This window comes from Equus quagga, chromosome 2 (genome assembly GCF_021613505.1).
Source record: "Equus quagga isolate Etosha38 chromosome 2, UCLA_HA_Equagga_1.0, whole genome shotgun sequence".
NCBI classification, from domain to species: Eukaryota; Metazoa; Chordata; class Mammalia; order Perissodactyla; family Equidae; genus Equus; species Equus quagga.
Window position 1 is genome coordinate 173,852,913 of NC_060268.1, and position 22,794 is coordinate 173,875,706.

Sequence of the window (22,794 nt, forward strand, 5' to 3'; positions counted from 1 at the left end):
CAATACTGAAACAAAGCAGATTGAAGCTAATGGCCTAAATTCTCTTACTTGTAATACAGTAAGTAGATTCCACAAACATTCCACACCCTGTCACTGCAAAGACAAAAGGTGGCCCAGACAGGTTTTTTCAGAATTCCTCTGCTACCTAAATCTTCTGAGGTGCACGTTAAACCCTCAGCTACCTTCAGGTGACAAGTGGGAATGCAGATTTAGTTTGGATGACACCCAACCACCTAGGTGAAAGGTCAAAGACCCAGGCTGTCACCTGGATGTTTGGTCTCCATTTTGCAAAAAAATCTGAACATTTCCAAATACCCAGGTGTTATATAACAAGCGGAATAAATATCTAAAAGCTGGATGGAAAGTTTTACTCTGTGCCAAGACAATGGATGCTATGTCCATGTGATAGTAAATACTCCCAAGACTTCCTTCCACCAGTATCAGGGCGCAATTCATGGAGAAAGACAGCAATCCCTTTTACCCCTGGCCTTCATTCATAAAGGCATCCCATAAACTACAATTCAACATTGACCAGTTGTCATCAGGATGCATAAAATCTTACTGTCCCATGCCAGATTCCCATCTTCAGCAGATTCCTGGGATCGCCAAACCATCCCTTCTGGACGTGTGTGCAGGAACTGAGCTTACCTGTGTGAAGGGCTGTGGCCCCTGCTGCTGCTTATCACCACACAGATGTGGAGGCCAACACCGGTTTAAGGCTTAAACTCCAAGAAGTCTGCTTTTCAGGAGGTGTCCAGAGAACAGGGCTGGGCGAGCTCTGATCTTCTAGGACCAGTGGCAGAAACTCTCCCCCCTGCTCAGTTAACAATCAATGGAGCTCTCTAGCTCTAAGTAGGAAGCGAATCACAAAATGCAAAGCCATTCGCTTGGTGCCTGTTCCCTGAAGGTGGTCAGAGAGGTGCTCTGGGGGCAGACTGCCAGCAGGGCATCCACCACCTTTTAATTTAACTCTTTAAAAGTCTCATGACCTTCCTCAAAAGGCTAAACATATTATCACCATACGGCCCAGCAATTCCACTCCTAGGTACGTACCCAAAGGAATTGAAGACAAGCACTCAAAGAGATGCTTGTACACCAATGTTCACAGAAGCATTATTCCCAAGAGCCCAAAGGTGGAAAGAGCCCAAGGGTCCATCAACAGATGACTGGATAGACAAAAATGCAGTATATCCACATAATGGAATATTATCCAGCCATAATAGGAATGAAGTTCTGATTCATGCTACAACACAGATGAACCTTAGATATATTAAGTGATATAAGCCAGATACAAAAGGACCAATATCCTATGATACCACTTACATGCGATACCTACGTCAAGCAAATTCATAGACACAGAAAGTAGATTAGAGGTTACAAGGACCTGTGGGGAGGAGGAAAGGGAAATGATTGAGAGTTTCTGTTTTGAGTGATGAAAAAGTTTGGGAAATAAATGGCAAGTTTTATGTTATACCCATTTTACCACACACAAGAAAAAGTCTCACACAGGTCATCGAAGTTGGGAGAACAGCATCGTGCTCCCAACCTTGCTCTCGACAGCACACCTGGGGCCAGCTGATATTTACACGCTCTTGGCAAGCCATCACTTTCTCTGTGTTTCTCCATCATAACGATGTTTTTATAAAACATGGAACCACGGGTGAAGACAGCAGTTTAATAAGAGGATGAACTTTGGAGCAAAACCACCTGGGTCCAAATGGCAGCTACACCACCTAGGAGCCACGTGACAAGCCTTATCTATGAAAGGGACAAGATAACAGCACCCACCCCTTCGGGCTGAGCAGGGGACTGAGCAGTCAATACATGTTGGCTGATACCAACATATACCTGCTCCCTCAGCACAGACTCTCGTTCTGAGATTAAAGCTGAAGTGTCTTGGCTGAGAAAAAGGTCAACAAACTATAAATATATGACTAAGTACATTAGTACTGATTTTTCCAAATAAACATATTTTGGGGTTAAACATAATATTTAATCAAACGTCTTTAAAATGACATCTAAGTAACCTAGAAAATGTAAACCTAATTAACTTACCCATCAAAACAACCAGTTCAGTCGTGATTATAAGAAAACCGTTTTTGAAGTTGTCTTTTCTTGGACCTGAAACGTACTTGGAAACTAACAGTCCGTACTCTACAATGCTTCACTCTGCCAAGAGACTCCGTGGGAATTCGAACCTCCAGGACGCCTGGAGCCGTGGGCTCTCGCGCCAACTCCACGGCCACAGCAAGGGAGCTCTTTATCCTGTGATCTCTCTCGGTTCTTATGCAGTTAGAAAGTGGCATGAAAGATGGTTCTAAGAAGACTCTCCCCTCTATGCCTAAGTCATTACCTAGGAATGAGGTGGGAATTGTGGTCTATTAATTATCTCAGTCATCTTATTTTTCTGCATTAAACTGTAATAACTGTTCAGAGCCCCATGAACTATCTCGCCTTAAAGGGAACCTCTTTACAAGAAAAAAAATCCATGCTGTTGTTTAAGATGAAAACTGCTTGATGCTGCATTATGGTTGGGCTACTAAGTCATAGTTTTTAGAGCTGGAAGGGAGCACGACATTCCCGATTATCTATCCAATCGTATCATTTTAAGGACAGGTGACCTGACTGAAGCAGAGAGCGCTTAAACAACTCGCCCACAGTGAAGACTGATGTTAAAAGCCCAGGCGTAAGTACAATTAGAGACGTGGTTATGCTTCAAGTCAAGCTTTATCTTCATAAATAAATTAGTAACATCCAGCCGGCCTTTCCCACATACTAAGAAAAACAATAATTTGACTCTTAATCACCTAAGGATGGCTCAGCATGACTTCTTTGATAAATAAGACTGGACCGTAGAATATTAAATACCTCTATTGGTCATTTTAATTAAAACGAGCTTTCTGTCCTGTTTCATAATTCTCTTTGACTTTGTTTTGGTTTTGTGTGTCTCCTTCTCCCTTCACTGGCCCCATATGCATACCATTTCAGAACGAGCTGTGTCGCAGTGGGCTGGGGCCAAGGTGCCCGACCCATCAAGAGGGAGACAGCTGGGCGGCCAGGGCACAGCCATGGTTTATGGAACGAGATTTATGCAGAAAAAAAATAAATCACAGAAATAACGCATTTGTTTGTGGAAACTTTCAGGTCTTGCTTTCTGGAAAAATACATCTTGGAAAACTTGACACTTTGTTTCTTGTTAAAGTGGCAAAGGGACGGGAGTCAGAGGAGAGGGACATTTAGATGCCAGGCCCTCCACACGTCACTTGGGTCTCTCTTGGCTTTTGGGGGAAAGGCCGAGGAAGGGAAACTACAGATTGTACAATACGGTTCCCTCAGGTCAAACGTCCATTCAGAGGTGCAGGTCTTTAAAAGTTTACGTAGGCAACAAAGAAAACTTCAGAGAGAAAACCCAGCGTGGATGACCATGCTTTTGACTCTGCCCTGTCCAGGCCCTGGGGACAGCGCTGTGCGTCGGACCAGGCCCATACCAGCCAGGCAGCTTGGACCAGGGAGGGAAGCCCACAGCTTGGTATGGCCTCTTTGACCTCCAGTGACTTCACCACCTGGGGACCTGGGGTGGGTCTAACACATCATTAGTGAGGCTTATGCTTTAGGGAACTACATTTTCCCAGGAGATAAGAGATATCTGTCCTTCCCTTTTAAGTCCCAGCAGCCTCTAGTGCTCAATGGAATTTCTACGAGCTTTCGGTATCCCCACAATGAGTGTCCAATGCCATAACTGTCGTGAAAACCTCTTACTGAATCCAGGTTGACTACCTTTGCATTTGACGGGGTGGCCCATCACCCCCACCCCCATGCCACTCAGCGCCACTTCCACAGCCTCTTCTCCACAGAGAAAGCCCAGCAGGGCCAGAAATGCACCGTCGTCACTGCCAGCCTGCGTACCACATTCCAAAGGTGTGGTACTCTCCCTTTTGCCCTTTTTTTTAAAAAGCAAAATATATTTTAGATTTTTTGTTCCCACGCACTCAAATTCCACTTCTCTTTCACTCCAGAAATGGCTCAAACATGAAACAACAAAAACACTTTGGTCATCTGTGCCTCCCCGGGGGTAGGCCAAAGGTTCCTCATTTTGCTTTCAGAACATAGGTGCCTTCATTTAGCGGAATCTTGTCATCAGTAATTCAAACTGAACTGCACCTGTTAAAAATCAAGCAGCATTTTCTCATTAGGCTCCCTTAGTCTTCCATCATATCTGTAATCACTAATTCAGATTTGCAAAAAGCTCCTTAGCCGTAATCATGATGCTGGTCCCACTGATTTTTGAGACCAGGAGTTCCTGGAGGCTCAGCAACCTCTGTGCTCATTTCCAGGGCTGTCTTAGGAAGGAAATTAGTTCACCACCAGGATTTTAACCACCCTCCTTATACTTAAGTTGTATTTAAACAAATCATTGAAACTGCATCAATTATGTTTTCAGAGAGCGTTTGGTGGTTACAAGAATCCCAGGGGCCACACATTTTAGTGGTTTAACTCTTCCTTCTCAAGCAGCATCACCTAACAAAATCTTTGTCTATTCACTCTTAAAAAAAAAAAAAAAGCCAACCTTCCAATCTCATTGGACCTGGTCTGTCTAAGGAACGAACTAAGAACAAAGAGCCCAACCCCCTCCGCCTACTGCTTCCAGCACCAGGCAGGAGTCGTGGAAGACAACTGAGTCCTTCTACCTCCACAGCTTCCAAGGCACCCACCTTCCAGCAGATGTGCCTCACATCTGTTTCACACATCAACTACCCAACACATGCTTTCAGAAATGTACTCATAGGCGTTCCCCTTTCATCCTCTGGGTTTTAGATATTAATTTTTCAATGTGAAAAGAAGTCAAAAATTTTTGAAGAAGAAAATAATCTTTTAAAGATGAGTAATTGTGTGCAGTATTTCAGGAAAGGGCTCCAGGGCACCTCATGGGGAGAGAAGGCCCATTGAAGCACGGCAGTGACAGGGGAGGGGCTCGAGTGCCATCTCAAGTGATGCTGGCGTGTTAAACACAGGAGAGGTGCACCCAGGAATGTCCTTCCCAGGATCTCACTGCTGCCCCCAGAAATCCTCTCCCATTTGGTTCTTAAAGACCTGGCATCTGAGCCAAAGCATCCTCTCTTTTACGCACGGGCATGTTTCTCAGATGGCTCCCAGCAATCCCCAGGTCTCCTGACATTCATGCCCTTGGGTAATCTCCTCCTAGTGACTTGCTAAATAACAGAAAATAGTAAAAGCGGTAGGATTGGCACTCCCATGATTAGGTTACAATAGGCTGTGACTCCTGTCTTCCTCACACTCTCTCTCTGGCTCTTCTTGTCCCCTCACCCTCAGAAAGCCAGCCGCCATGCTGTGAGCTGCCATATGAAGAGGCCCACATGGCAAGGAACCGAGGGTGGCCAACAGCCAGTGAGGACCTGAGGCCCTCAGTCCAACAACCTGCAAGGAAGTGGATCCTGACAACAACCACATGAGTGAGTCTGGAAGCAGATCCTTCCTCAGTTGACCCTTCAGATGAGACCCCAGCTGTAACTGCAACCTTAATTACAGCACTGTGAGAGACCTTGAGACACAAGGCCCAGCTAGGCCACACCTGGATTCCTAACCCATGGAAACTATGACATCACAAATGTTGTTTAAAGCCACTGCACCTTGGGGTAACTTGTTATGCAGCAGTAGGTAACAAATACACCCATTCATGTTCCAAATGCACCGAAGAATTTCACAGCAAGGTCCCTCAAGTCTTCCTCATATACTAAATTCTTAAAGTTCTCCCTTTCTGCACTAAATAATTTGGAGAGTCCATCTCTCTCTTTCTGAGACACCTCCCTTCAAACTCAGCCCAGAATCCTCTCCTGATGTCCCTTACCCTTAGTCTCCCAAAGAGCCAACAACGTCTCTCGCAGCACACCCACAGGACAACACGCTTCTCTGACCTCACACATCAGCATCCTGATAGCCAGCTCTTCCGTCTGCCTTCTCTGCTGGAAGAGGGGCCTCTAGGGATGCGTTTTCCAGAGGCTAGGACGGTGCCTGCCACAGAGGGTGCTCAATCAACGTCTGCCAAATGGCTGAACAAAGGCCGGGACAGGCATTTACAGGCATCTTCAGGGAGACGGCTGTCAATTCCAACCTTCCCCGTGAGTGAAGAGCCTATATGTCACCACGGTCTGTAACGGGCTCTTCAGAATCCTTAAAGAGGCAGGACAGGGAGACTGCCTTTGTCATCTCGTAAGTGTTCTCCCTTAATAAGTAATATTTCATACCCGAGTCTCTAATCCACGTCCATCCACTCTTCATACAATCCTGCTGAACCAGGGCAACTGTACTTACGCTTCTCAAATGCTGCTCCAATTCCAGTTTTACAGACTATAAAGCATATAGAAAACAGACTTTCAACTTTCGACCCTTCTGGTATTAAACTCTCCTCGTATAAAGAACAATGCAAATGGGGATTGTACTTGAAAATTACATGCAAGTCCAGGATAACTTTTTTAAAACATCAAACATGGAATGATCCATTATGGTAATTACCCATTTTAAAAGAAATATTCCTTCTAGTTCCTGCTAACTTTTGACTACTTAAAAAAACGAATAAAAATTTAAGAAACGGATTATTTCAAAAGCTTAATTCTACCTTATATCCTCCGATGCGATGCTCCTGCTTAAATTCTTTCCCGTTTTTCAGCCACCTCATAGTTGGTGTTGGATTCCCCCCAGCTGGACAGCGAAACTTGACAGTATTGGCTGCGGGGACGGCATGCAGCCGTTTTTCCATCTTTTCTGTGTTGGTCCAGTATGGTGCTCCTGTTTTGGAAAACAACAGTATAATGTATACAGATGGATCGCTTCATCTCTATTATTAAAGTCCTAACAGGTAAGATCATTTTATTTTATATGTGAAACATCAGTTTCAAAATCTCTGGTAATATTTGTATCGGGAAAAAATTTCTGCAGTCTAATCCAGCTGGCCTAGCAGAAGGTCCCTGGAGATGGACTGCTTGCTAGATTACGTCCATTAACAGGCAAAAAGTGTTTCAGGCACCTTCTCCCTCTGTTCTTAGCGCCAGGATATAAGTTCACGTTGAATCATGTTTTAAAATGCTACTTTATATACACAGTGACTACACAGACAATAACAACAGCTGAGTCCTCCCAAAACATACCATTTTAGATCGCCACACCTATGAAGTGACCACACATACAAACAAGTGCTCAAAGGCCATATGAACTTATCCACTGGAGCTTTACTTTAAAGAGGAATCAACGATATAACTTATTACCCTAATAGGATAAAATATTTCAGGGAGGCATTACTAATTTCCTAGCACATTATATGACAAGCCAGCAAACCACATCACTAAACATATCTTAAATTTTAAAATGGAAAAAACTTTTCTCTCTCCATTGTTATTGCCATATTTCTACCACATGCCTAAGCGGATCACTTAAGAGGCTACCAATTAAATTTTATGGAAAGTTGTGCCCTCTATATGGCTCTCAAAGTCATAGATACTAGTGATTTTTAGCCTCAAAAGAGATAAGTTTTTAAATTGCCAAGTGAAGGACATTTTATCTAAATAAGAGCCATAGCATCAATCCGGAACATGGCAGCAAATTCTTCATGCCTGATCATAATGGCTAATGACCACTATTGACTGAGTGCTGCTTATTTGCCAAACACAGCTTTAAAAACTCTTATACACTTAACACATTAACCCTGACAGCAATCCGATGAGAAAAGCACCATTATATTCCCTGCTTATAAATGGAGAAATTGAGGCACAGAGAAGTTAAGTAACCTGCCCACCACTATGAGAAGCCAGGAAGAGGCACAGCCAGAGTGTGAGCCAAGGCAGTTTGGTTCCAGAGCCCACTGTGTTCACTCTGCTCCAGCCCACTGCAAGTGAGAACCAGCTTCTCCAAGGGGTGGGAATCCACACCCTCAACCACTCTGATTTATAAGACTGATGCGTGTGTGGCCTCATGTAGACATCGCCTATGTCCCACCACCTTGACACTCACACGAGCGGAAGGATCAAGAAGATGCAGCGTGTCCTGATAAAAAATCCCAGCTCCGTCATTTACAGCATAGCTATAAAAGGTCCAGGACAGACAGCCTGGACCAAAGGTACCCACCCTCCTTTATTACTACCCAGAACTTTCTCTGAAATCTAGCACAGCAAGTAACTTTTCACTGGTATGTTTCTGCCTTAGCAAACAAGTAACCAAAATCCCTGTGTTCCCTTAAAAGCATCCATCCATGGGGACTAGAACATTCTAGAACATTCTACAATATTGAAATTCCAGAAGACCAATTCCTATCTCCTTATTTCTGATGAAAGTCAGACTGAGCAACAGCACTCACACTCGGCAAACCAGAAGCAAAACAGGCCTAGGCAGGGGTTTGTCTCCGACACGGATTTAGAAGTCTGCTCCTCTATACTATAGCTAGCACAGCTCGTTCCTGGGGGGTAATGATCCCCTTCACTTAACAGCCAGATGTCCACGGCAGAATCAGGAACTGGAATAACTACGTCCAAGACACCTACCCCTATCTGCCTCACTCTTGCTCTTGAAACCTGCTGGAAAAGGTGCAGCTGGGATTTCTTAACAGGATACGCTGTAGCTTCTTTATCCTTCTGCTTAGGTAAGCATCAAGGTGGTGGGATATAGGTGGTGTCTACATGATGCCAGGACAGAGCAAAGTGAGGCAAAACGGGTCAGTGGGGTACACCACAGAGAGAAAGGCCAGAGGGAGAAGGAATGTGGCTGCATTCTTCCCTCTCAATCTAGTTGCATCGGCAATGAGTAGACAACTGGTAGCCATCAGGCTTTGAATGTCAAATGCCCAGAGACACACCTCTTCTTTTGAGGGCTCACCAGGGAGTACTTGGTGCCTATTTATCCCAAGACTCCCAGGGCCTGGCATATACTGAAACAATTTCAATAATCTTTCATTTTAAAAGCTTCTACTTAGAAAAATCCATCCACGGCCACAGCCACTAAAAAAGAAACTATTAAGAGCACAAAATAAATAATGAGCTTCGTTGCTACAGAAAGAGTTTTATAAATCTGACCTAAATGAAAAGCATACCTCGTGCTGTCAGGTGTATGTACTCATGTCATTTGTTTAAGTAAACACAATAGCCTATTCATGTGAATTAGCTAAATATTAATACAGTAACTCTCTCAGCATCAATTATGGCTAGCTGATCCTTTGGAATGTCTTGTCTTTTTTACATAAAAGAAATCAACAGATATGTGCTTATATACCATGAGTCATGATTTTTATGTTCCCTAAAATGTCAAAAAGTAGGATTTAGCTTAAGGAAGGAGGAATGTTGCTCTGTTCCTCTCTCACTGGGCTGAGCCATCAGTGAGGCTGCAACCCAGGCAGGGATCACCCCAGACCACGTGGGCCCGCACGGTCCTAGTCTGTGGCAAGAGCACACTGGCATCCAGCACCTTTGTCTTGGCACCTAAGGAATGATTTAAGAACAAGGTTGGAAGAATTCTGCTGGAATTTCTGGCAGGTAGCCACTTCCCTGGGGTGAAATTTCAATCATCAAAACTGCACCCATAAAATCTGCTCATGCAAAACAGATGCACAGCCATGCGGCAGGGTATGGGCACCACGCTTCTCATCTAAAGTCTCAGAGATCCGAGGTGGGTGGGGCTTCGTCCAGTCTAATCAACACAGTAGAAACTGAGCACTTACCTGGCTAGCTCTTGAAACCTGAATTCACAACATTCTCTTCCTGAATAACTGTAAATCATGACTCACCAGAAAGGGTCGTGGAGCCAAGTTTTTGCGGTTCCCTGTGTGACAGTGATGGACGACCCTCAACCCCCTGCTCGACCCCACCCTGGGTGAGTGCTAACATCACACAAGACACCACCATACTTCGGTGACTTAGGCCTTCCTTTAAGATGTCAAGCTCACGAATTTTTTTATGAGGATGCTGCTGGAGGGGAGGAATTATTTTACTATTTTACAATGGCTCTTCCTGAAATAAATTAGTTTTATGTGAAGCATGAAAACCCTGGAAAGTCTAGAAAAATAATTATACAGTCTTCCCTTGGTATCCGATGGGAATTGGTTCCAGGACCCCCACAGATACCAAAATCCACAGTTGCTCAAAGTCCCTTGGCCAGCCCTCTGTATCCGTGGGTTCCACATCCACGGAGTCAACCAACCAGATTGTACACTGTAGAAAGAGCCGTACTGTGTTCCCTCCATCAGTGGCCTCATGTCCTCTGCAAACTCTTCATGTTTTCAATACTTCCTGCCATTTTTGCATTCTGGACATATGGAAATGCCAGCGCCCCTCAAGAACTACAACACAGCTGGCAAGAAACAAGGACCAGGCTCCTGACAAGCTCCTCTACCTAGGAAAGCCTTTCATTCCAAGGCTGCAAAGAGCATTAACAACTTTCATTTGGAGAAGAAACTCACTTACATTAATGATCTACAAAAGCGGAGATGACCATTGCACACAGTAGGTGCTCAGTGCAGATGTTCACTCAACAACTTTAAAATGAATCTGCAAGCCAAGATCACATCATGTCGCTTGAAAGAAGTGTATGGCATCCACTCTGTAAATCTTCCCTGGCATAATCTTAGAGACATGTGAGGAGTGGGTTTAAAGTCAATTAATAGAGGAGAAGTTGTGGTATAAACCTCCCATGGTATAAAAAATGAATTATACCAAATCAGGAATAAACAAGTTGACCGAGATGGCAGGTGTGGATGGCCCCTTCTGCTCCGGCATTCGGAGATCTTCTGATGGTGTATGTAGCAAAAGAACAATGCTCCGCCATTAAATAATGAGCAAGTTAAAGGAACACTAAGACCTAGCCAAAATAAATACATAAAATCCCATCATCAAGGTTAAGTATACCCACTCATTATCATTTTCTACACTGAAACAGTTATTGCACACTAGTAGTAATGCTAAGTAGGATTTTAATTTAATACAGCAGAAGTCTCTTAAGATGTGGCTGGTTAAACAGATTTATAACCCCACAGAGACCTCCCTCAAAGTTCCCTCAACATAGCCTTTCTTTACCAACTCCATCCCACAGCGAAGATTCACCACTCCTTCTCTGGGTCACCTCTCTGTTATTTATGTGTGTTTCCATCACCACAGTGTTTCTGTCCTGAAATATATTCCTTTCGATGTCTGATGACCAACAAGAGTACAAGACCCGGACGGTACAGCTTGAGCTGGCTTCCGACTACAGAGTAGGTACTCAATTGGATGGATGGATGGACAGGCCAGAGGAACAATCGATAAAAGCTTGAGCTATAAAATGAGGGCGTTAACCTGAATGTTCTGATAAAGTCCCTCCCAGTCCTAACATTCTTTCCAGGTACCTACATGCTAGGCAGATATTGATTCCGTCAATAAATGGTAGGATTAGAGGATTTATTTTGACCCTGCAATTTAAACTTAATGAGAAAACATAGGCTGTTGAGCCTGCCCCAGCAGAAACACTTGCATATCCCAATACTGACATCTAAGGTTTATGGTCTCCTCTCTCTCTGAAACCAAAAAGAGAATACAGCCTGGTGGTTTAAAGGAAAAACATGGCATCATATTACCACTGTACCAAAAGGGACCTCAGTGACCATCTGGCCCAACGGCTGATGTGATCAATGTCATCCAGAAAGGTTAAGTGATTTGATCAAGGTCACACGGCCAGAGGCCGGGCTGAGGCTAGACTCAAGTCTCCAGCTCCCTGAGCAGTGCTCTCTCAACCGCTCCAGGCTGCCCTTTGAACTCTCCCATGGTAATTAAGTCAAAAGTTCAAGATTTATGTGAGTTGTGGACACTGATGACTGCCAACTGTATTTTTATTGATGCAAAAATTTTTTAAAAACACAGCCTATTTCAGATCCTAGATTAAGTCTCACAAACTCCCTAAAGCCCCACTAAGGCCTCTGTCTTAAGTCTATAATTAGGACCTTTAAAAATATCACTAATCAGGACATTTGAATGCTTTGACCCCTGATGGGGGGGTATCTCTAAGAGCACTACCCCCACCCTTACCAGCAGACTACAGTTCATGTTTTCGGTTTCGCATAAACTGAGAGAAAATGAATCTAACAAAATATGAAGATGCAAGTGAAGCTGAGATTCTAGGGGGCGGGGGGCTTTATTTGAGAAATCTCATGAAAACAACAACTTGCTGACCAGCGAGGCATTCAATAAGAAATACATTAAAACAAACCAGGCAAGTTACCCACATGTGAAATGCCTGAGGCCCCTGGGAGTTCCCAGGATCTGCCTTCAAAAGTCCAGTCCTTGGTTATGCTTTGACCAGACAGGAGGCCAAGAAAGAAGAGATTCAACCGGTCTACTGGATGGCACACCATCCCTGCCCTTGTGAGAAAACTGCCAAACTAATTTATGACGAGGTGTTCGTGACAAAGCCATTTCAAAAAATTTAGGAAGCAGGTCGGCCCCGTGGCCGAGTGGTTAAGTTCGTGCGCTCTGCTTCGGCAGCCCAGGGTTTCACCGGTTCGGAATCTCGGGTGCGGACATGGCACCACTCATCAGGCCACGCTGAGGCGGCATCCCACATATCACAACTGTCACAACTAGAAGGACCTGCAACTAAGATTCACAACTATGTACTGGGGGTACTTGGGGAGAAAAAGCAGAAAAAAAAAATTTAGGAAGCTTGTATCCTTTTTTTCATTTGTTTTTTCTTCTTTCCCAATTTCTAGAAACTTCAACACAACTAAGAAACCAACATTTACCAACTCAGATACCATCTCTACCATGTAAAAGTCCCAGGAGAGCAAGGGTGACTGCAAACTTATTATCAGCAGGTTAATCAACAAAAGGAGTTTGCAGTCTCGGGCCAAGTACCTTCATTTTGCCTAGGTCCTTTCAAAAGAAGTCACCTTCTCCCTGACATGGATCATGGGCACCTGCAGGTCTCAACAAGAACAAAACCAAAATAGAAAACTACCTTGTCTCTCTCCTCACTCAACAGAAAGAACCACTCCAGCAGCAAGAATCTCAATACAGCTGTCTCACTAACAATTCAATCAATTCTTTTGTCAATCAATCATCTTCCCAAGAACCAAGTCTCGAGCGCTTCAGAAACATTAATGACTTAAACACAAGAAGGAGGTAATAAAAAGTATACCTTGAGAAAATGGACATACATGGCTCCTTATGTGCTGCCTGATAACCCATTAAGATACCTACTAAGTGGGGAAGGCAAGGACCAGTTATGATTTCCTATGCTAACATATAAATTCTGCACCTTAGAAAACCCTCAACCTGGATGCATTTCAAAAATTAGCATTTGAAATTGCAACTTTCCATCCGGAGAAAGTCTGTTTCATGAAAGGGCATATGTAGCAGCATTATTTCCTGGCAGCCAGGCTTGTAATGACATCACGGCACTGTTCTGCTCAGGGAAACATCTAGCGCTGGTAAGGTGTGAGGTCATCAAGTAGTCAGCTGCTAAAATATGACCGGAGAACGCCCTTCACATCTGTGATGGAAGAACTTGACTTAAAAGCCGGGGGGGGGGGGGGGGGGGGGGGGTCAGATCAATCAAATCGGCCCCATTGCAGGGATTTTCAAAGCATGTGCGACAGGATGTTAATAGATGCTATATTTTAAAAACGGTCTTATGGTCAGTAACTTTGGAAAATCCTGGGAAGACAAAATTGAACAGATGTTTCACTACAGAACTTCTCAGAGCTTGCATTATGCTGATGGATGCTGTAAGTCTCCAAGAAAGGGTCACAGTATGAGGTATTTTCCAAATTCATTTCAAAATATAACTCATTTTTGGCAGGCAATTATTCTGGACTAGGGTTCCGAGGGATACTCTTTGAGAAACACCAGTTTATTCTCTTAATGTACGGACCAAACCTGAACATTGCTCTGTTTTTAATGAGATCCATAAAAGATATGTATGAGGACTATAATTCCACAAAATATTCACTCAACATCCAGGTGAGTCTTGCCCTCCAGAAGCAGTCTACTGGGAAAGGAAGGTCTGACATACTATGTGGTACTACATGTGATGCAACAGAACAGAACACATGAATGCTCCAAATCGAGCCGTTCGATCTGCCTGTGTAAACGAGGAAATGCTCTAGAAAGGAGCCCACTTTTGAGCTGGGTCTCGTATGACGACATAAGAGTTAAGACAACCTTATATTATATATATATAATATACATATATAATAATATTGTAGAACATTTCCATAAAAATCAAATCAGGCCTTGATGTTAATGGATGCTAGTTTCATGGCCAAAATTCAACAATCCTGCGTTAACTTTTGACTATTATTTTTGCTGCTGTCTTTGGCTACCATGCTTTTTGCATCCTGCACGGAATCTAAGAAGAACTCCACTAGGCAGATAAACTTGACCTCTTATAGTTAACCACTAAAATTAGATAAACAATAATCTAGCAGAGCAGCAGAGGGAACAACTTGTAATATACTTTTTAAGCCGGAAGATGTAGATCTACCCACCCAAAAAGAGAAAAATGCTTCTCAGAAAAGCTCAGAAACGTCACTGTCAGCACAGGGTCACCGGAGCATCATGTGTTAACCTCACTGAAGCGGAACTTTCAAACACACCCCAGTGGCATGTCCAGACAATCAGAAGGCAGCCAAGGAATCAATCTGGACACATGAGTGTTTGCCAGGTGGCTGAAAATGCAAAGAATTCGATGCTTCTACAATTTTCCCTATTAATCGGGTCAGGCATTTGACACTTGAGGTGGCAAAAAATTGTTTTAACGGCAACATCCCCTTCCCTACCTTGCCAGTTACCCTGGCCATGGCATTCCTCTGTCCACACAGGCCACAGCTGCTTAATCTCAGCCGCCCCAGGCTGCACCTGTGAATCAGACCAGCCTAATCACACTAACAGATGGCAGAGGCCAAGTAGCCAGCTAAGAACCGCTCTCACTCTAAATCGCGTCTAATATTTCCCAGGTTCCAAAGAGAGGCAGTGTCCGACACAGCGTCTCCCTGGCACAGCTAACACCAGCCCTTAATCACCGCAGAGCGCCCATCTCGGGGCAGAGCGGGTGTCATCCGAGAGCTAATTACAAAGAACCCCGGTTGCAAGGTGAACGCATGGCAACCCGTTCGGCGTGGGCCAGCATTCATCAAATGGAGCGCTCTACAACTTGGCCCTCCTGCACAGGTGGCCAGGCCAATTGCTCAGGGTGGAAACGCGGAGGTCCTCGGCAGTCAATCAACAGAGAGATTCGGTTCCCTCGGCCTGTTTGTTATGTAACCTATACCTTGCTGTGACATTTTATTACTTCCTGTGTATTCGTGTTAACATGCTATGAGGCAGGGCACTGAGCCCCAGGACAGTGTACTCCCAGGCGTGCCAACACAACGCAGCTCATGGAACCTGATGCCTCAATCAATACCAACGGCACCCACGTGCAGGTATCACTTTAGAGCTGTAAACAATTGTACAAGCATCCTCCCTCCGCCCCAACCATCACCCCGGGTGCTGGCAGAGGGGCGCTGCAATTCAACACGCAACAGGCTTTTGGGTGAACTGCAACTCTGCGGTTTGCTCCCTGAATCATGAATTTCCAATCAATAAAACAGAAACAACTCCTCTCTTGACCTTATTGGGTTGTTAGGGACACTGACTGAGACAGCAGCCAGCACAGAAGCCGCCCAGAGCAGGCCCTCAACATCATGGCCAGGGTCATTGCCTCCCCTGCCGGGGCCAAAGAACTAAGAAGTGAGTGATGTCTTCTGATGTACCAGTGTTTTATTACTAAATAATAATAACTTCATTAGAGGGTTGGTACAAATGACAGCAGAAAACACATTCATTCACCTTATTTTCCACTGTTTTATGAACTAGATCTCTAACAGTAAACTCCTGTTCAAGGCAGAGCTGCACGTGTGAATTCCTAGGCCAGCCGTTCTCACACTTTAGTGTGATTCAGAATCACCCCCAGCTTCTAATTCAGTGGGTCTGGGGTGGGGCCTGAGAATTTTCATTTCTAACAAGTTCTCAGGTGATGCTGAGGGTAGCGGCCCAGGCCCCAAGCTTTCCCTTGCCAAAAAGAGAAAACTACATAAACCAAAATATTTCCCTTTTTGCCCAAGCTGCTAGGAGACTGAGGGACAAATCCATTTCCCCACTTAAGCAACACATTATCCACAGTATCACAGGTGCCTGACAACATCGATTTTCTCTTCTTCCTCTAAAAAGCCCTGAGCCTATTTTAGTAACTAATTGTCTTATTATTTAGGCCTTATTTAAATTTATTAAACTAAAATCCTCTCAAGAAAATGTTAGAATATAACATCTAAGAACGCCAGTGACCAACATAAAATCACTTTGGGAACATTCCAGCCATGTTATGGGGAAATAAAACCAATGTTATATTTTCTCTATTTATTGAACAAACACAAGCACTTTTTTGAACACTGTACAAATATGAGCTCACCTAATCCTAACAACCCCATCAGATACTGTTATTATTCCCATTTTACAGTGGAAGAAACTGAGGCACAGAAGTTAAATTACTTGCCCAATTTCACCCAAGTCAGAAATGGTGGAGGATTTGAACCCAGGCTGCCCAGCTCCGAGAGGCCACCGAACAGAGGCCTCCCGGGTGTCAGCACTCGGTTGTTAACTGCCTTTAAAGAAGAAAACAGTACTCACTGGCCCCCTTTTATATCTGCAAAGTCGGGCACATTTCCCTTATTTCTGCTTAGCATGCAATACTATTTTTAAAGGCCCGGGTTTCTCAACCTCAGCGACTGACATTTTGGGCCAGATCATGCTTTGTTATGGGGCTGACCTCAGTGTAGGATGTTTATTAGCAGCACCTCTGACCTCTACGTACTAGATGCTACCAGCATCCCCTCTCCCCATGTTGAGACAATCAGTCATTGCCGAATGTCCCCCCAGGGGAGGGGGAAGGAGGAGAAACACCCCCAGTTGAGAACCACTGGGCTAAGCCAAGCACCGTCAACAGTTATGAAGAAAACCAGGATGTCATACGGTTCCACTAGCTTCAACCTCCAAATAGTAAGAAACCAAAAGGGAAAGAGAAAACTAAAGAAAGACGAGTCAGAACTGCTTTCAAAAGTGAGTGACTACTGACACAAGAAGGACAAACAGTAGAGAAGGGTGTACAGTAACGCTGGTTTATTCTCTGATTTGAGAGTCAGGAGAAGACATACAGCAGAGAAAGGCGAGGGCCACAGGACGCAGCATCCCAAAGAGCCGACGGAGAAGACAGGTTAGAGTCGCCACTCCCACCAGGCTCTGCTCTCTCGGGGACCTTCAGAGACGGCCATTACTTACTCTTGTTGTTACTGCTCTCACTGACAAAATCCTCGGAGCCATCTGTGTCGTCCTCGTCATCTCCGGATGAGATGGCATCTGTATTCAAAAGAACATATCCACGGTTGTGTTTTCGCAAAGCAAAAGGTCGCAATCATCTACAACTCAGTCCTTCTGGACAGGAAACTCAACAACCCAGGAACCCAATGCAACAAGTCCGAGAACTGTGTTTAGTTAAGATGGTTTTAATGGCTTAAATTTTCTCTCCATGATGACAGTTGGTCTATATTACGATTCTCAATGTTTTCTGCTTTCACATTATTTAAACATGCTATAAAATTGGATATACTGGAACTGGACTTTAAGTTTCAAACAGTACTCAAGTCCCCAACTAATTTACTGATTGTGTAATATCCAAAATTCTTTCCAACACAACCTTTCAGCGCTCAGGGTTCCCTTCAAGAAAGGAATTAGTCCCTAGCAAAACTTAGCCCCTGTGTGGCCTTCTGACCATTTACTAACGTTCTGAAAACAAAATTTTTAACTCGGCCACAAATGGGGCCTGTGCAGTTCCCCTCACTGCATGGAAGAAAAAAATCAAGGAGAGAAACTCCAATTTTAATAAAAGTAATCAGAAATCTTCAGCATCCAAACTGCAATCCTATATTCTAAATGCCAAGGATGCCAGTGGTATGGGAAAAAGACATTTTTACTTAAATAAAAGTGTGCTGTCTCAAATGAAAAATGTTACTTTACACCCAAAAATCCTCTCATTTTTAATGACCAGCCTCCGTAGTACACCAGGTCCTGTGCAAGAACTTCAAAAACAGATCAAGAAGAAACTGTGAAGCTCTGTGCCAGGCATCCATTTAGCAGATCCCACTATGATTTCACCTGTCAGATAAAATTTTACCCAGAAAACAGCTACAGAGAAAAGAGAGCAGAGGGCTCGCAGGCCGACTCACCTGTGACATTGACCATGAAGTAGACAGTCTCACTGTCTACGGTCCTAGCAGCAGTACAAGCATAGAGGCCGGAGTCTCTAGGCGTGGCACCTTTTATCTGCAAGTACTCCCCAATAAGCACTGTCCTATTGCTGGGCCCCAAGTGTACCCCATCCTTAGTCCAACTGATCATGGCGGCATCTCTCAACAGGCAGCGCAACTCTAGCGATTCCCCGGGCGCAGCCACGTACACTTCTGGTTGGGAGATTTGGTATTTGGTTGGTGGCTCTGCAGAAAGTGGGAGAGAGAAGATGGAGACAGATGGGAAGAGGAGAAGGAGAGAACGTCCAACAGAGGTCAGTGGAGGCCCGTTCATTCCCAGGAGAGGCAGTTCTTGTTTTGCAAATGGCCCCAGCAGGCATCCACCTCTCCCTGCACCCCAGGAAGGGGCCCTCGGCACAGAGCAGACCCAGGATCTGAAACAACCACCAGAGGAAGCACCTAGCCAAAGCTGCCCCCAGAGTTTCCACAAACCGAAGGGCTTTAAACATAAACCCAAAACCCAGCATAGAAGGACAGTGTACAAGAGAACTCTTAAATCAATTGCCAGTCCAATGCCTGCTTGCGCTGTAACATCCAAGAAATTCTATTTTTGTGACTATTTTTAAGGATGATTTCCAATTTTTTATTCAATATAACTGCATGGTTGTATGTCTAACACATACATACACACACACACACACCCATATTTATTTGTGCTAGACTTTGTTGATACAAATCCAAGCTCCTTAAAATGAAATGCCTCCAACTCAAGGGAAGCTAGTGGGTCCTTCCACAAAATTGTTTGCCATCTGAGTTTTCATGAGCTCTCAGGCTCAGATTAGAATTTTGCTCATCTAGAGACTTAATTCTGAGCTGGGACATGTTGTTTTTCTTAAAACGATAAAAGCCTCAATGCCTGAGCACCAAAAACAAGGAGTAAAACGCTCCAGACAGCCGAGAGGAGGTCCATTTAAACAGATCCTGAAACGAAGCCGCTGGGCACCACGTGCCGGACGCTCTGTGTGAAGCTGGATCCCTCCCTGGCCGCCAGCCCCCACCACACACCCTGGGTTCCAGCCTCCTCAGGCCTCTGCCTGCATCTCCTTTAGGGCTACTCCCTCCCTCTCCTCCTTGCTAAACCCAATTCTTCCTTCAAGGCCCAAATCACGCAGTCTCCTCCTGAACAAGAGCCATCAGTCCCCCTGGCCCCAAGTGAAGTGGGTCTCTCCCTCCTCATACGTCAGCTCCTGGAGATGCACCACATTTCTGATGAACATGTCCTGTCTCCCAAGGACTGAGATTTCAGGGCTCCTTGTGCCTCCCCCCCGTCCCCGAGGCATACACAAAGAAGGTGGCCCATGTTGAACATGACCCCAGTCCCCAAACAGGCAGGGCAGGATTGGACCCAAGAGGACCCAATCCATGCAACCTCTGAAAATGCAGGCAAGAAAGAACCTTGAGCCTTTAAGGAGAACAGCCAGAGCCGCTGGCTGGGACTCACAAGGGTCCATGAATCGGCTTTCATCCCTCACAGTGAGAACTGTGAATGGTACCCGGAGTCCCAGGCCCGGAAAACACAAAGCTTCCTGGCTCTGGGACGACTGCAAATCTGGGCAGCATCACAAGGCAATTGTTTTATCCTTTTGAGCGTGTTCTGGACAAATCTCCCACATAAGACTGAAATAAAACCACTTCGTGTTTCAGTCCCGCTGTTGAAAGAGTAGCGAGGGCCGCATGCATGTGGTTCTAGAAATCCTCCTCACCACCACCACCACCGGCCCACACAGGAGGGCGAGGGCATGATATATGCAAAGTGGTCTTAAGCGTCAGGAAGAGGAATACAGCAAGATAGCAGCATACCCAGAGATGGCGAGTTGGGACCCGTTCTAGAGCAGGAGTTGGCAAACTCCGGCCCCCAGGCCAAACCCAGCCATCGCTCGTCTTTGTAAACAAGGTTTTACTGGCACACAGCCATGCTCATTCGTTTGCACATTGTCTAGGGCTGCTGTTGTGTTACAATGGCAGAGCTGAGCAGTCGCTTACAGCAGAGACCCAAGGGCCTGCAAAGCCTAAAATATTTAGTCTTATCCTTTACAGAAAGGCTGCCAACTCCTGTAGTACAGGATGTTCGGAGAAGACTTCCCTAAAGAGAAGTGAAGGGCAAAGCGATAGTTGAAGGATATTGTTAAGAACTTAGCTGGAAGGTCTTCAGGCCATGCCTCCCAAAGCTAAGCTCTACCCAACGCAGCTGAATTGAGTGACTAATAAAAATATTTTTAACTCTGGATCCTGAGCAGAAAAGGGAGAGAAAGAGAAATGTGGGAAAGAGGGCAAGAAAGAGAAGGAGAAAAAAGAACTCAGTTTGGCCCCAAATCTCAGACCATATCCCACTTCCAGCAACCTACCGCCACAACATAAGAATGGATGAGGGCCCCAAAGGCCACCTGGTCCAACCCCTTACAGCAGGAATCAGAAGTCTTTTGGGTCCCTTGTAACCAACAATAATTACCGAAATAGTACCCACGATGTTAGAATGAATTTACATGAAATAATATTTATTAGGACCACATCATGTGATGAGCAAGTCATCAAGAATGTTACGGAATTTGCTTTCCTCTGAGCCAGAACTGGTTACCAAGAGACTGCTGAGCAGGGGAGCAGCTGGACACAAGCAACGCTTCCCTCCATTAAAGGAGAGACTCGGGCTGTGCAGCCAACCTGCTTCTGTCTTGGCCCTCAGATAAGGAGAAGCCATAGAGGCCGTGGATGCTCTATGACTGTTAAAAATGATAAGCAAGACACTTGCAATGATGATACAGAAAAATCTCTCTCCTGACAAAGGTGGAGTTATGATTTCTCCGTTTTTAAAGAAAAACATTTTCATGGAGAATCCTTTCCTTCACCTGAAATAGGTAAATCACAAAGTCTTGCTGAAACCAGGGGTGTCTGGGATGCTGGACCAATGTCACCAAAAAGACACTACCACCTGCCGGTGGCAGGAGGGGGAACACAGCACAGTGAGGACCGTGATTAGTTCAGGTTGGACACACAGAAGATGCTCGATAACCGGGCACTGCCCTGCATGGGAACAGGACGAAGCCTCGAGTTCCAACGCCACTCTGTTCCTGCTTATCCTCTCCGTCTCAGGGTCCTCCGCTACTAGAAGAGCAAGGACGCCCCCACAACGGGGTATTATTTGTGAGGACCCAACGAGCCAAGCAATATGAACCTGACTTTCCAAACATATCTTGTTGAGCCCATGACAGTCACTACTGTTGTCATTCTTTAAGGCTGAAGACACTCACCATGATCTCAAGCCCTCCCATTTTCAGAAGATAATTGGACAATATGTGGATTTGTATCTCCATAGATACAAAACAATTTTACTGATGATGGGCTCCAATCTCAACGGGCTGGTGAGAGGACAGTGTACTAAGAGCGGTGTTTATTGCCAGTAAAACCAGGTCAAAACCGTCACCCAGTTTTCCAATTAGATGATAAGCTTCAAGGACAGTAAAATAACTCCCCAAAATACATCAATAAGATAACGATGTTCATCCATAAAATTAAGCCATCTGACCTCCAAGTCTAAAGTCAGTAACTACTGCCATGGTAAATTCAGAAAGCGTGTGTTCCTCCCTCCTCTGAGTGGTCACTCCACAAAAGGCTCATCTCGGGGTGGGGGGCGTCCGTGGTGGTGAACTCCAGCAGAACCCAGCAGTGCCCCTGCGTACGCCAGGAGGACCTCAAGCGCCATCTTAGGAAGAAGGGGGAGTGGGTAAATGAAAGCAACAGAAAGGGGAAAAACAGGAGGAACAGCTCAGGGAGAAACAATACCAAGGAGAGAAGGAAGAGGGTGAGTCAGGGGAAGGGCGAGTGGGGCACACAGCGACGAGGGGCGGAATGCCACATGATCCCCTCCCAGGCCCACCAAAGGCTCGCACCGCCCAGGTTCCTGCATCAATGACATCTCAGGCCAAGGTGTCAAGAATACAGGCACTTGGCCTGGAACCCAAAAAGCTGGCTCAGCAGAGGCAGGTCTGTCCCTTCCCCTCCCGTGAGGCCATCTGGGGCTTTGGTTTCTCTCCTATGTGTGAACCCTTCAGCTGACTTCCCTGCCCATTCTCTGCAAAGATTCTCCTCGACTGCTCTGTATACATCTCCCTGGGGGCATCCACCTAACACTATCCTGCGGGAGCCAAGACAACCCACCAGTTCCCTCTGACATCAGCCAGGCTGCATGCGGATACCCTCACTGCCTCCCTCACTTTGATCAGCTTCCCCTGACACAGGCAGTGCCTCCCCTTGACTCCACCATGCTGCACGGCCTGCTCTGTAAAATATGACGGTTGACACAGGGCAAGGTATTCCCAAGGAGATTTAAACAATACCTTTTATAGCAATATTAACATTTCCTGGATTTATTTTTTCTGCTTCTATAGCATACTTTTTAACCTTCCCTATGTGAGTGGGGGGGTGGAAATCCATGC

General features: G+C 45.2%; 1 protein-coding gene across 12 annotated transcripts in view; it reads right to left on the minus strand.

Annotated features, from left to right (window-relative positions):
- Positions 1-22,794, minus strand: part of FGFR2 (fibroblast growth factor receptor 2) — a 103,029-nt gene that overhangs the window by 58,323 nt on the left and 21,912 nt on the right. For 7 of the 12 annotated variants that reach the window (XM_046654967.1, XM_046654965.1, XM_046654963.1 and 4 more), the window contains exons 3-5: positions 18,284-18,550; positions 17,340-17,417; positions 6,635-6,804 (exon numbers count right to left, since the gene is read on the minus strand). In XM_046654967.1, the coding sequence (XP_046510923.1) occupies positions 6,635-6,804; positions 17,340-17,417; positions 18,284-18,550 (515 nt within the window). The remainder of the gene's footprint in view (positions 1-6,634; positions 6,805-17,339; positions 17,418-18,283; positions 18,551-22,794) is intronic. The other 5 variants (XM_046654974.1, XM_046654971.1, XM_046654970.1 and 2 more) reach the window with 2 other exon arrangements.